The sequence below is a fragment of the Schistocerca nitens genome, chromosome 4 (assembly GCF_023898315.1).
Source record: "Schistocerca nitens isolate TAMUIC-IGC-003100 chromosome 4, iqSchNite1.1, whole genome shotgun sequence".
Classification (NCBI taxonomy): Eukaryota; Metazoa; Arthropoda; class Insecta; order Orthoptera; family Acrididae; genus Schistocerca; species Schistocerca nitens.
The window spans coordinates 28,593,311-28,607,575 of NC_064617.1; the positions used below are offsets into that span (position 1 = coordinate 28,593,311).

Sequence of the window (14,265 nt, forward strand, 5' to 3'; positions counted from 1 at the left end):
GGATTCCGTAGAAATGTTGGAACACGTGAGGCAATACTGACCCTACGACTTATCTTAGAAGAAAGATTAAGGAAAGGCAAACCTACGTTTCTAGCATTTGTAGACTTAGAGAAAGCTTTTGACAATGTTTATTGAAATACTCTCTTTCAAATTCTGAACGTGGCAGGGGTAAAATACAGGGAGCGAAAGGCTATTTACAATTTGTACAGAAAGGAGATGGCAGTTATAAGAGTCGAGGAGTATGAACGGGATTCAGTGGTTGGGAAGGGAGTGAGACAGGGTTGTAGCCTATCCCCGATGTTATTCAATCTGTATATTGAGCAAGCAATAAAGGAAACAAAAGAAAAGTTCGGAGTAGGTATTAAAATCCATGGAGAAGAAATAAAAACTTTGAGGTTCGCCGATGACATTGTAATTCTGTCAGAGACAGCAAAGGACTTGGAAGAGCAGTTGAACGGAATGGACAGTGTCTTAAGGAGGGTATAAAATGAACATGCACAAAAGCAAAACGAGGTTAACGGTATGTAGTTGAATTAAGTCGAGTGATGCTGCGGGAATTAGATTAGGAAATGAGACACTTAAAGTAGTAAAGGAGTTTTGCTATTTGTGGAGCAAAATAACTGATGATGGTCGAAGTAGAGAGGATATAAAATATAGAGTGGCAATAGCAAGGAAAGCGTTTCTGAAGAAGAAAAATTTGTAAACATCGAGTATAGATTTAAATGACAGGAAGTCATTTCTGAAAGTGTTTGTATGGTGTGTAGCCACGTGTGGAAGTGAAACGTGGACGATAAATAGTTTAGACAAGAAGACAATAGAAGCTTTCGAAATGTGGTGCTACAGAAGAATTCTGAAGGTTAGATGGGTAGATCAAATAACTAATGAGGAGGTATTGAACAGAACTGGGGAGAAGAGGAGCTTGTGGCACAACTTGACTAGAAGAAGGGATCGGTTGGTAGGACATGTTTTGAGGCATCAAGGGATCACCAATTTAGTACTGGAGGGCAGCGTGGAGGGTAAAAATCGAAGAGGGAGACCAAGAGATGAATACACTAAGCAGATTCAGAAGGGTGTAGGCTGCAGTAGGTACTGGGAGACGAAGAAGCTTGCACAGGATAGAGTAGCATGGAGAGCTGCATCAAACCATTCTCAGGACTGAAGACCACAACAACAACAACAACACATGCAGAACAACCTTCCTTGCATATGGACAAGGGAGAAAAGTACGTTTTAATAGAGCTAACATGGGAACTTTACGCCCGTCCATTTCATAAACAGATCTGCGAACCAGATACAGCCTACAACTGCCGCTGGAGCACGTTGCGATCGCGTGCATAACGTTGAGGCACAAGTGCCGCATTCACATGACGCATCGTCTCTGAGCGTTCGGTAACACCTTGAACTATTCACGCTCAACGTTCACGTTCGATAGCACGATCCGTGTGCCCACGGCTTTACTGCGGTCAGGCGCTGGTCCCGCTCTAGGGTGTTTACGCCCAGTTCTCCCTACATTAGCCGCACTGACGGTGCCTTGGTGCTTAAAGATGGGTCGAGTTGTGCCACAAATTTCTTTTTACTCCAGTTAGAGACAGTATCTCCTCATCTATTATTCCATCTACTCATCCAATCTCGAGCATTCTCCAGCAACAGAACTCTTCACAAGCTTCTTTTCTTTTATCGTCTGATCCATTTGCAGGCCACGTTAAACTTCCGTAAGAGATTACACTCCAGATGAATAGCTTATGGAAAGACGAACTTTTCAGTTTATACCCGATGTTAATAAATTTCGCTTTTTCAGAAATGCCAAATGCCAGTGTGCATTTGATATCCTCTCTGCCTCGGCCATCGTTAGGGGTTTGCCACCCTAATAATAAAGATTACTTGTATACACTACATTTTAGTGTCTCATTCCCTCTGTAGTTCCCTTTGCATCCTTCGATATACTTCGACTGTACCAAAGTGCCCCTGGTTTACTTTTGTTGATATTCATTTTATAACCTGTTTTCGAGACACTATTTTTTTCTGGTGGTCTTCAAATTCCTTTGGCGTCACGGGCGTATTTACAGTGTCACTTGCAAATCTGAAAGTTTGGATCGTTACCCATGAACTTCACTTCCCATTCCAAATATCTACTACCGTATCCTCCTCAAATTGCTTCATGTATATCGGGACAGGCTTCGTAACGTTTTCTGTGTCATCATTACTTTCAGCCATGAGGTATTTACGCGATCTTAGAGCATGTCGTCTCCTGCAGCCGGGAGCGAGTGTCGAAGCCTCGGCATGGGAGCGTGCGATTCACACTCGCTATGAATCTGAAGCAGTATTATTAACCTTTATCCAGTTTATTTAATACTTCACATAAAGTCTTGCGTTGCTTGTAAAAATATACTGTAAGAATTTCATGCCATTAGCCATGATACTTTCAGAAATATTTAAAAAATGGTTCAAATGACTCTGAGCCCTATGGGACTTAACATCTGTGGTCATCAGTCCCCTAGACTTAGCACTACTTAAACCTAACGACATCACACACATCCATGCCCGAGGCAGGATTCGAACCTGCGACCGTAGCAGTAGCGCGTTTCCGGACTGAAGCGCCTAGTAACGCTCATCCACAACGGGCGGCAGAAATATTTAAAAAAAACATAACAAATTCTCTTGTAATGCGAAACAGAGTTAAGGATTGCCATCTTAAGCTATGATTAGAACATGAATTTATATGAGGTGTTTCCGTAAGAGCGTGCAAAAAAGTAACAGTTTTGACCACTGGAAAATCGCTGAGGCAATAGCAGCACGGCTGGTGAATGTGCGGCCACGGAGAGTGTCTTTCATTGTTGGAAAAAGCCAAAAGTCACTAGGAGCCAGGTCAGGTGAGTAGGGAGCATGAGGAATCACATCAAAGTTGTTATCACGAAGAAACTGTTGCGTAACGTTAACTCGATGTGCGGGTGCGTTGTCTCGGTGAAACAGCACACGCGCAGCCCTTCCCGGACGTTTTTGTTACAGTGCAGGAAGGAATTTGTTCTTCAAAACATTTTCGTAAGATGCACCTGTTACCGTAGTGCCCTTTGGAACGCAATGGGTAAGGATTACGCCCTCGCTGTCCCAGAACATCATCATTTTTTCAGCACTGGCGGTTACCCGAAATTTTTTTGGTGGCGGTGAATCTGTGTGCTTCCATTGAGCTGACTGGCGCTTTGTTTATGGATTGAAAAATGGCATCCACGTCTCATCCATTGTCACAACCGACGAAAAGAAAGTCCCATTCATGCTGTCGTTGTGTGTCAACATTGCTTGGCAACATGCCACACAGGCAGCCATGTGGTCGTCCGTCAGCATTCGTGGCACCCACCTGGATGACACTTTTCGCATTTTCAGGTCGTCATGCAGGATTGTGTGCACAGAACCCACAGAAATGCCAACTCTGGAGGCGATCTGTTCAACAGTCATTCGGCGATCCCCCAAAACAATTCTCTACACTTTCTCGATCATGTCGTCAGACCGGCTTGTGCGAGCCCGAGATTGTTTCGGTTTGTTGTCACACGATGTTCTGCCTTTATTAAACTGCTGCACCCACGAACACAGTTTCGACACATCCATAACTCCATCACCACATGTCTCCTTCAACTGTCGATGAATTTCAATTGGTTTCACACCACGCAAATTCAGAAAACGAATGATTGCACGCTGTTCAAGTAAGGAAAACGTCGCCATTTTAAGTATTTAAAACAGTTCTCATTCTCGCCGCTGTCGGTAAAATTCCATCTGCCGTACAGTGCTGCCATCTCTGGGACGTATTGACAATGAACGCGGCCTCATTTTAAAACAATGCGCATGTTTCTATCTCTTTCCAGTCCGGAGAAAAAAAATCGGAGGCCTTAGTACTTGAATGCACCTCGTACAATGGAGTAGTACAGGTACAATATTTCCTGGTGGCAGGATTGGAAGAGAAGGTCCTATTCCATGGAGCGGACGTGGTGATGGTATTAGTTGGCAGAATTGTAGCTGCCTGTGACGTGATTCGAAACATGCAAGGGATATTTGTCAGGGTGCGTCATAACCTTGTTCGCCGATGTCATGCTTGCATTGAGGTTTATGGCTGTCAGTTTCAGCACATTTCGTAAAATACAGTACAAATGGTACGTTCATTGTGTCAACGATAGTATTTGCAGTTAACTACTGTTTCATTTACAGTAATCTGATTTCATTTCTGTTATTTCCTTAAGCTGGCTTCTCCGTCCTCAGGTTCCCTACATCAAATTGTTCAGTGAAGCATCCTCTATGTCCTGTTAAATTTTTGCACGGCCTTACGGTAACATGCTGTAGCAATTGCTTATCTATGATTTTTTGTGGTTTTGACTACAATAATGTGTTGACGTAAATTAAATAATTTCAAAATTATTGTTTAGTTTAACTTTATTGTGTGAGACTTTCGGGAAGAGTGACATAATGTGTAGAGGGCACACCTGAAGTGGAATGTTTATTTCATTGGAAATTGTATAAAAGTATGCGTGGGAAAATTTCGTGCAATCGTGAGCCAGTGGAGGGTGATGTACCTGGAGAATAGTGTAGCTAGGAACACACACGGGGATTTGGTCGGAACTTCAGTCTAGTGACTGATCTAGAATCGCATAAAGGAGTGCTCACTACAGATCGCCATAAGAATTTTTGCCACTTTCTAGAGTTTCTGTTGTTTTGGACATGAGATTCGCCTTTCTATATAATTTGTAAATGTTTCTAATTCCACGTATTTAAGTACTTTATATTATATCAATGGTATATGGGATATGTTTTCAATCCTTAATTTACTGAAGTAAAATTCTGTACATTTTTAAACTAGTTATACACCGTATGTACAGTTAAGCCTCACTTCGTTGGTTGTGCATCACCTTGCACCTTGAGCCAAAATGAGTCCTTTTACGACATAACATATGGTCTTCGCAAATCAGCTGAGATCGTCAATGTTAACAGTTCTGTCTGTGTTGGAAATGGAAATTTGTGTCGGTTTCCAACAGATTAAATTTCAGAGTGTATATAACTTGCAAATGGGTTTTGTTAATACTTTTACCCAATCTGATTTCACTTACTAATTATTGCTGTGTGGTTGAGTAATAATCTAACAGACATATGATTAAATACAGTACTGACAAGATTTCCTCGATTGCAGTGGAACACGACCATTTCGTACCCAGGACCATTCTTTCACATTTCGAGAAACCTCAATTTTCCGGAGTAATTTCGGAAAAGGACTAAAGCGGAAAAAAGTGAAAGGCATCATTTAAAAATGAAAAAAAAGATAAGTTAAATTTCTATTACAGGTCGGTGAAAGTGTGAAATCGTGACACAGTACAACAGTCTCCACTGTATGCCACGAATGTTCCCGTCCGAATGCTTTGTATAGCAGCAGCCAGAATGAGAGGTAGGAGCAAAATGGTGTAATATCTTATATCAGGGGATGGTTTTGATTTTGTTTTGTGTTTTTGTTTAGATTCGGCGTTGTAACTACAGCTTTCTTTCGTGCTTACTCTCTATGATCCTACTGTGGTTTGGTGATTACCATTAGCACTTTAGACCAAGAGCCTTTCTTACTGGAGTTCAATTTATCACCTAATGAGAATCATGCGTTTCTTGCGTGGATTTATGCTTCTAATTAGGGAATGAAACGCTCAGTTGGCAGCCGCCTCAAAGGGTAGTGAAACGTTCGAGTTACGTATGATTTTTCGCTTGGTGTTTTGGCACACTATCCCATCTCTGAACTGAGGCAGACACATTGCATGTAAATTTAGTTTGAGCGGTGGAGTAATGCAAGACTTCAGGCCCTCTATCCTCTTCATATATTTATTAAGGCCCCTTAAAACCATCGTCTCTTGCATTTCTATAATGTGAATTTGCGTACATGCACATTAATATTATTTCGCAACCGTATACACTGGCATGCAAAGTAGGTTATAGGATCCTTTGTACCAGAATGTAAATGATTGTTAGTAAGACGTATGTCAGAAGTCTATTAATTTCACAATAGCAGAGAACGATGAAATGGGGGGCGGGGGGGGGGGGGGGGCGGGCATTCAGTCGCTGGGCATTCCGGAGGAGTCTGATGTCATGGCTGACGGCTTTCTCTTTCGACGTCGGATTTCAGGACGCAGACCTATAAACGCTCGCTATTTTTACAATGGCTGAGGGCAGTTTTCTCGTGAAATCCTCATGTTTCGAGCAGGGAAGCGCTAGCTCGGCGCCGAGGCTCTGCTGTTGTTTAGGACGTTTCAGAGGAACGGTCTCCGCGCTCCACGGGAGTCCCAACAGTGTGGTGTCACACGTAGGATTCCAGTTATCACATTCCGTTGGTGCTGGTCGCTGGAAAACCTCTCGCGTAAAGTACTGGTGGGGGCTGTGATAGGCAGTTCGACTGTCTCATCACCACACATTTGCAGTCGCCATCGGGGACTGGTGGCAAGGAATGGTATTGATGCATAGGTTGACAAGGTATGGTACTGGGAGTGTAGGCGGATTTGTTGTAGGGGCACAATTGGTGAAAGATTTGGTAATCAATCACGATTGTCCGAGTTTTGGAGCAGCCGAGCAATCGCTCTGTTGCTGCAGGGTAGAAAGATATTTGAGGTGTTGTTAGTTCCCGAAACTTCTGGTACTTTGCCGCCCTTGCTGCGAAGTAATTTAATTCAGTTTCACTTGACTGGTCACCAAAACAAACACTGACAGTTTTTTCGTGCAAGATCTTCGATCGGCCTCCAAAGTGAAACCCACCTCCGTACAGTGGACCTGACCACGAGTAGCAGTCGTCATCAGCTCGCCGCTTCGCGACGTGAGTCGGTCATGCACATAGCTCCGGCCTGTCGGGTTTCAGCTAATTTTTCAGCAGCCCAGAATTCGAACTGAGGTTTCTCAATGGTTGCGTCCGTAGAAGTACTTTGCTTCCTTCAGTGATACCAAGGGCCGGCCGCTGTGGCCGAGCGGTTCTGGGTGTTTCAGTCCGGAACCGCGCTGCTGCTACGGTCGCAGGTTCGAATCCTGCCTTGGGCATGGATGTCTGTGATGTCCTTAGGTTAGTTAGGAACTTCTAGGGGACTGATGACCTCAGATGTTAAGTCCCGTAGTGCTTAGAGCCATTTGAACCATTCGACACCAAGGTACTGCATCCAATTACCCATTGTTTATCGGTATTATTTATACATTTCAGTTGCTCTATTTGCTCCACATCTTGTAGTAGAGAAGGGCACAAAATTCCACGCGCTGTCGTTTGCACTGGTCCTTGCCAACACCTTTATCACATGAGGACTATTTACATGTTTGGTTTACATTCATACACATGATTGTTTCTTGTAAAAAGTCATGGATCAATTTTGTGTTCCATTTAAAAAAGTAAATGCACTTGAATCTTTTAGGACGGCATTTATCTGTTAAACAGCCACACTCACCTGATTTCTTTCTCATGATCATTTTTGGAAAGGATCTTGATGTCCATACTCACTGAGTGAAGAAGATGTGGGCCAAGAAACCTATCGAGATAGGTGGACAATTTTCTGCACTGAAATTAAAACTTGAACTTGTTTGGGCAAAGTAGTTGTAGGAGAGTGGAAGAAATGAACAAGCCCCGGCACAGCCACAACCCTGCCTAACTGTCTTCTAAATTACTGTTTTCATTTAATATCCTTCGGCTATTGTACCTGCAATCTGGTTTTTGTATAAAATACCGACAGCCTTTCGCTAGCTGTGTTTTGTCCATGCTACCTTCAGAATTTCGGGCGGAGTATTACGAGGCATAACGGGGCAGAGACACACAGAGACAGAGAGAGAGAGAATCAGAGTGTGAGAGAGGGCAGAAAGAAAGCGGGGGAGGGAGAGAAAGAGAGAGTGAGAGAAGGTCATAGAGCAGGTGAGAGAAAGAAAGAAAGAAAGAGAGACGAGAGAGAGGGAGGGAGGGAGAGAGAGAAGACTATACAATACCGAACACATCAGAACATTCTCCGGTGCAAGATGAAGACGTTTGTGGAAACCGTATCGAAAGACGTTCGTGTCGAATGATCGTTCCACTGTGAGCGGGAAGAAGAGGCTGTGCTGTGGGAACAGATGATGTGTGGAAAATCGCAGGGCACAGTGTAGAGTGTTCACCAGTCCGAAACGAAATAGTCGCGGCCATTGAAATTCCGGCGATCGCGCCGGTCGGTGCGGTAATTGCGGTGTGCGGCGTGACGTAAAAGGCAGCCGCGCTGCATCCCGACCGCTGAAGCCGTCCTCACACGGGACGTGAAAACTCAAGTGATCGGGGCGCTGGTGGCGCCTCAGCGTGGAATTCCGCGTTCCACTTCACGGCGAAGAGTGAAACAAAGAATCTGGCACGTCAGGTATTTACCTTCTTGAGAGGACCGCTGAGATGCAACATCGTTTCTAGGTCACAAGCAGAACTTAGGAGCCTCATTGTATTGCGTTCAACTTGAGTTTTCCCGACCACAGGGTACGCGGTGAGAATATAAGCTCTTTCAAAGCATCAGCAAATTGAGGATCCCACAAAAACGTGCCGTTTTAGCTAACGCTTTGTTGTGATAAAATGACAGGAGACTACACATAGGTAAATAAAGGCTTTTGTTGTTTTCAATGTAATAACTTGCGTACAGTGAAAGTATACAGGTTATATGGTAAATCAGAATGACTGTCTATCGTCTTGATACAATTAGTCGTAGGTAAACATAAAACAATGACATTTCTAGGTACATTCAAATGGCTCAAATGCCTGCAATTGTGCAGTGGAAAGTGATCCAGACATTTCTTGCTATAATCTACCGTATTTGTTAATTCCTGCACATCTTCAACCTGGTAAGTTTCAAATGGCTCAAATGGCTCTGAGCACTATGGGACTTAACTTCTGAGGTCATCAGTCCCCTAGAATTTAGAAGTACTTAAACGTAACTAACCTAAGGACATCACACACATCCATGCCCCAGGCATGGTTGGAACCTGCGACCGTAGCGGTCGCGCGGTTCCAGACTGTAGCGCCTAGAACCGCTCGGCCACTACTGCCGGCACGTACAGTCTTTAGACAAAGTATACCTCGCTGCAGTGTTGACAACGACGTGAGCCGTGAAGAGAATGGCAGTAGCTTCATATCCACTTCCTTCCAAATGTTTTTGTTGTGTCTAGACAGCCTAGACACAATGAGAGGAAGCCGAAAGGCATGCGCTTAAACTCACGCAGGCTGGCGTGAGGTCTGAAACAGGATACGTAAAGAATGCTATAAAGAAAAGTACGTAGCATCTGGAATACTTAACTTTAATCCACATTTGTAGAACATCGCTCTTGATGACACATTAATAGAATCTCAATATCAATTGAATACGGCGCCTTGCTAGGTCGTAGCAAATGTAGCTGAAGGCTATGCTAACTATCGTCTCGGCAAATGAGAGCGTATTTGTCAGTGAACCATTCCTTGCGAAGTCGGCTGTACAACTCGGGGCGAGTGACAGGACGTCTCTCTAGACCTGCCGTGTGGTGGCGCTCGGTCTGCAATTACTGACAGTGGCGACACGCGGGTCCGACGTATACTAATGGACCGCGGCCGATTTAAAAGCTGCCACCTAGCAAGTGTGGTGTCTGGCGGTGACACCACAGTTTTCACCTTTTATTTTCTAAGAGATTCTGAGCCTTTCTCATTTTTAATTGAAGTATCAACATTAGTGGTCGACATTATTTCTTATAAATAATCTATTTGCTGCAATTCTTGTTACAAAGGCCAACGACTGGAATGTTTCCCCAGTGGCCAGAAAACTTACCTGTCAGACTACTTCAAAAACTATACACAAGTAACACATTAGAAGTCTTTCAAATTATGGAACTTTGTGTGAAATATATAGGGTGAACATTAATAAAACCGACAACTGACTGGAAGTGAAGGAAAAACGTGCCATTAACATTTTTGGCTCAAATGACTCTGAGCACTATGGGACTTAACTTCTGAGGCCATCAGTCCCCTAGAACTTAGAACTACTTAAACCTAACTAAGGACGTCACACATATCCATGCCCGAGGGAGGATTCGAACCTGCGACCGTAGCGGTCGCGCGGTTCCAGACCGTAGCGCCTAGAACCGCTCTGCCACCCCGACCGGCCGAACATTTTTGCGGAAATGCATCGTTACCACGGAAGATGCCGCTGAGAATGATAGTCGCTTTGACTTCGTGCCGTGCGTTCGTCGTGCATTGCAGGCTGTGTGATTGACGTTCCGTACTGTGAGCAGCAGAATGGCCCTGTGTCCATGTTGGGAAGAAGCCGAGGTGGTGTTTGTTTACGGTCAAGCAGACGGAAACGGTCGAGAGACGGCAGGGCTATACGAAAACAAGTATCCTCGCAGAACGATCCAGATCACAGAGCAATTCAAGCCTTTCTTGGGCGTTTCTACGATCGTAGGTCCTTTAAGACAGACAAACGTGCAGGGAAGCAGCGGACTGTCAGCACGCCTCACTTGGAGGACCGGGTTCTGCGTCTCGGCTGTTTCCACCTGCGTGGCCGTACACAAACACCACCTCGGCTTGTTGCCGACGTGAATACCACACCATTCTGCTGCTTACAGTGCGCTGCGTAAATCACACAGCCTCGGCACGCTCAGCGTCGACGGCGGAAAGCACGGTCCGCGTGTCGACGCCTTACGTGTGGCAGGTCGTTCCAGAACGCGCGGCAACCGCGACGCGCAGCACGCCCGGCACGCTTCGCGATGACAAACACGTCCCGTCCACTGCGAGGACGTCTGGACAGCTCGAAGACGGATTGGCGACTCGCTGGCGCCGGACTGCGCGCTGCGCGTGCGCAGGCATCCCGCCCCGTCCACTTTGCCGCGCTCCTCGGCGTGCCAGACACTTTGCGCTGTGGAGAATCGCAAGGCACGACGAGGGCGGCCAGCGGCCAGCGGCCAGCGGGCAGACGCCGCACCCCGGCTCTCTACGGAGTGAACAGAGCACAGCGCCGGCTGCGCAGTCAAACCGTGCGGCACGCAGGCGACCTGTGCGTCAGTACTGAGCCTGTAAGACTAGCGGCTTCAACTGGTGCTGTCGAGCAGTCCAGCCGTTAAGGCCCCCGTAAATGAGCAAACTTGTTCGTCAAACGCGCGGATTTGTCAAACAAACCCGTACACGTTCACACGAAGTTCTTCAGTTTAATCTCACTTTGAAAAAGACGCTATTCTTAAAAGACACCATAGTCGCCGTTGAATGTATGAAATATTTGTTATTACGATTGCAATTTCGGCCTTAGGGCAATTTTCAAGTAACACTGCAAAAGTTACATTCTGTCGGAATATGAGACTATCTGACATGAGTACGTGTCGTCCTCAAAATCCAGCCTTTTGAATGCGAGAGTCCCACAAGATGAATACTGTAGTGGACTGTTAAGGCAGCCAGTCCACAGTGAAGTAGCCGAAAGGGCACGCGTCAACTCACGCCGTCTGGCGTTAAGTCTGGAACAGGATTCGTAATGAATGTGATAAAGAAAAGAACGTAGCTACTAGAACACTTAACTTTTATATTGTCCTTTGGTATATAGCATTCTGGATGTTACAAGTGAGACTCTATCTTGAGGTACATGCAACGTTACAAATGGTTAATGGCGCCTTGCTAGGTCGTAGCCATTAACTTAGCTGAAGGCTATTCTAACTGTCTCTCGGCAAATGAGAGAAAGGCTTCGTCAGTGTAGTCGCTAGCAACGTCGTCGTACAACTGGGGCGAGTGCTAGTACGTCTCTCGAGACCTGCCGTGGGGTGGCGCTCGGTCTGTGATCCTGACAGTGGCGACACGCGGATCCGGCATGTACTAATGGACCGCGGCCGATTTAAGCTACCACCTAGCAAGTGTGGTGTCGGGCGGTGACACCACAAATACGACACTTATTACATCGTAAAATGTTGTTAAATATGTGCTGAATTGTCAATGTTACCATCGTTATAATAATCTATCACAAATAAGGCTCACGCAGTATCTTTAGTAAATGTGTTTTCGCGCCAACACACTTAGCTCCACATGTGGTCACTGCACCGCGAAAACATCATTGACCAAAACAAAATACGTAGGGTATGCTCTTGACAAAAGTCGCATGGCAAATTCTCCACACTCCTGAGAACTGAAAGAAAGTATAAAGTGTAGCCCAAACACTGAGAAACGTCTCCATTTATCCGCTCTAGATAATGTACACTCTTATACACGTCTAGCATTATTTGTGGGACAGTAAAGAGCATCGGCTAAGTACAGCCTTTGCCCACAGTTACCAATGTGTGGTGACTGTCTAATGTACCACAGGCGAGGCGGGCAGCAAGTCCAAGAACTGCAGCTTTCGCAGTTTCGTTGGTCGCAGCCTAACGTCGAATACATTTTCTTCAGGCGAAATCTTTTTGTGCCCTTTCGGTGTATTTTTGCTTCCTGATTTCGTGTTAGACGTACAAAAGAGCTATATTCCTGAATATGTTTAATCAATACCTGCTATCCTTGCAGCAAAAGATTATACAGTTCCGTTAGAAACACAGTCTTGATACCCCGTATCAAGTTTACCACTGAAGTTCCTCGAATGCACGGCCTTTTGTAAGATGAGCCCCTCGCATAAGTGAAAACAGAAACGTACTTAAATAATAGGTGTACATTATGACCACTGCCCATCGCGACGTTGGACGCCACGTGGTGGGATTGCGGGCACGTGACGCGGAAGTAGCAGTTTGTAAGCGGAGATGACGCGAACGGGGAATCACCTTAGGTATGGGCTGTAAATGGGGGTATACAATGAGATACGCTACTGTGACAAAGAGCTGATTATTATTAGGCAGATCTTGTGAAAGAGTATCTGCCAAACGGCAAAGCTCCACGATTCTTCACAGCACGTGAGGTTCGGAGGTTTGTCTGCTCTGTAATGTAGGACGGATGCGTGGCATCTCTACCGAAAGAGCTCAGTGTTAGTGCACGCACAAGTGTTTCGAAGCACGCTGTTCAATATGGAGCTCCGCAGAAGACCACTCCTACGTGTTCACATGCTGACGCAGCGACATCGTGCATTGCGGTTGCAGTGGGCACGGATCAACCGGATTCGACCGTCGATCAAAGCAAACGTGTCGGCTCTTTGGGTGAATCACGTTTTTGCTATCCTACGTCGACGGTGGTTCCGACAAACGCCGTCATCGAGGTGAACGGTGGCTCTAGACGCGCAGCGCGCCACGGATGCAGGCTGGTGCGAGCAGTATTACGCTGTGGGAGAGATTCTACTGCGCTTGCTTAGATCCTGTGGTAGTAATCGAAGACACGCTGACAGCTGCGAACCACCTGCCTCTCTTCATGCTTGATGTCTTTCCCGACAGCGATGTCGTCTTTCAGCAGTACAGCTGTCCGTTTCTCTGAGTCAGAACCGGGCTACTGTGTTAAAGTGAACTCACGTTGATGTCTCGGCGACCACATTCGCCTGATGGCCTGATGTCGGAAGCCACCACCGCGTACGCAAATCAGCGGCCCGTTATTTACCCAAATTACGTGACTTATACGTAGACATTCAATGCCACATACCTTCACAAACCTACCAGGAAACTGTCGGAACCCTGACACGCAGAATAAGCGATATATTTCGTTCCAAAGATGAACAAATAGCTATTAATCAGGTGATCATAATGTTTTGCCTCGTCAGTGTACAACATATACATTCAAATTCAGTCACTACCTAGAATTATTACGTTTGCGAGGAAGCGCACACCGGAAATCAGCTGAGCGTGTGATGTAAATGACTGTGATCGTACAAAACCTAAGAAGAAAAAAAGCAAAGTTTCCTTTTGCTAAACTACTGCTTTTATCTTTATTTTTCGGAACTAGGCCTTTTCCTCCTGTTTTTGTGAATTAGCGACTTGTGCCTTAGAGAGTTATAGACACACGCTTCAGTTATTTTCTGGGTACACTCAAATCCCTGTCTTCCCCTGCAAGGTTTGCCGTCTGCGGATCACTCTGTAACTGTAGTAGATTCTACATCTACAGTTACATCTACACGTACTCTGTACCACTGGTAGTCGTTTCCTTTCCTGTTTCACTCGCAAAGTAGAACGAGAGGAAAATGACTGTCTGTATGCCTCTGTATGAGTCCTAGTTTCACTTATCTTCGTGGTCCTTACTTGCAGTGAATGCTAGAGTTAAGCAGAATCGTTCTGCAGTCACCTTCTCTAAATTTTCTCAACAGTGTTCCTCGAAAAGAACGTCGCCTTCCCTCCGGGGATTCCTATTTCAGTTCCCGAAGCATCTCCATAACA

At 45.5% G+C, this 14,265-nt stretch overlaps 1 protein-coding gene across 1 annotated transcript in view; it reads right to left on the bottom strand.

Annotated features, from left to right (window-relative positions):
- LOC126251399 (collagen alpha-1(III) chain-like) overlaps positions 1 to 14,265 on the bottom strand; it is a 409,906-nt gene that overhangs the window by 384,185 nt on the left and 11,456 nt on the right. The window contains exon 3 of the mRNA XM_049951802.1: positions 10,729 to 11,004. Coding sequence (XP_049807759.1) covers positions 10,729 to 11,004 — 276 coding nt within the window. The remainder of the gene's footprint in view (positions 1 to 10,728; positions 11,005 to 14,265) is intronic.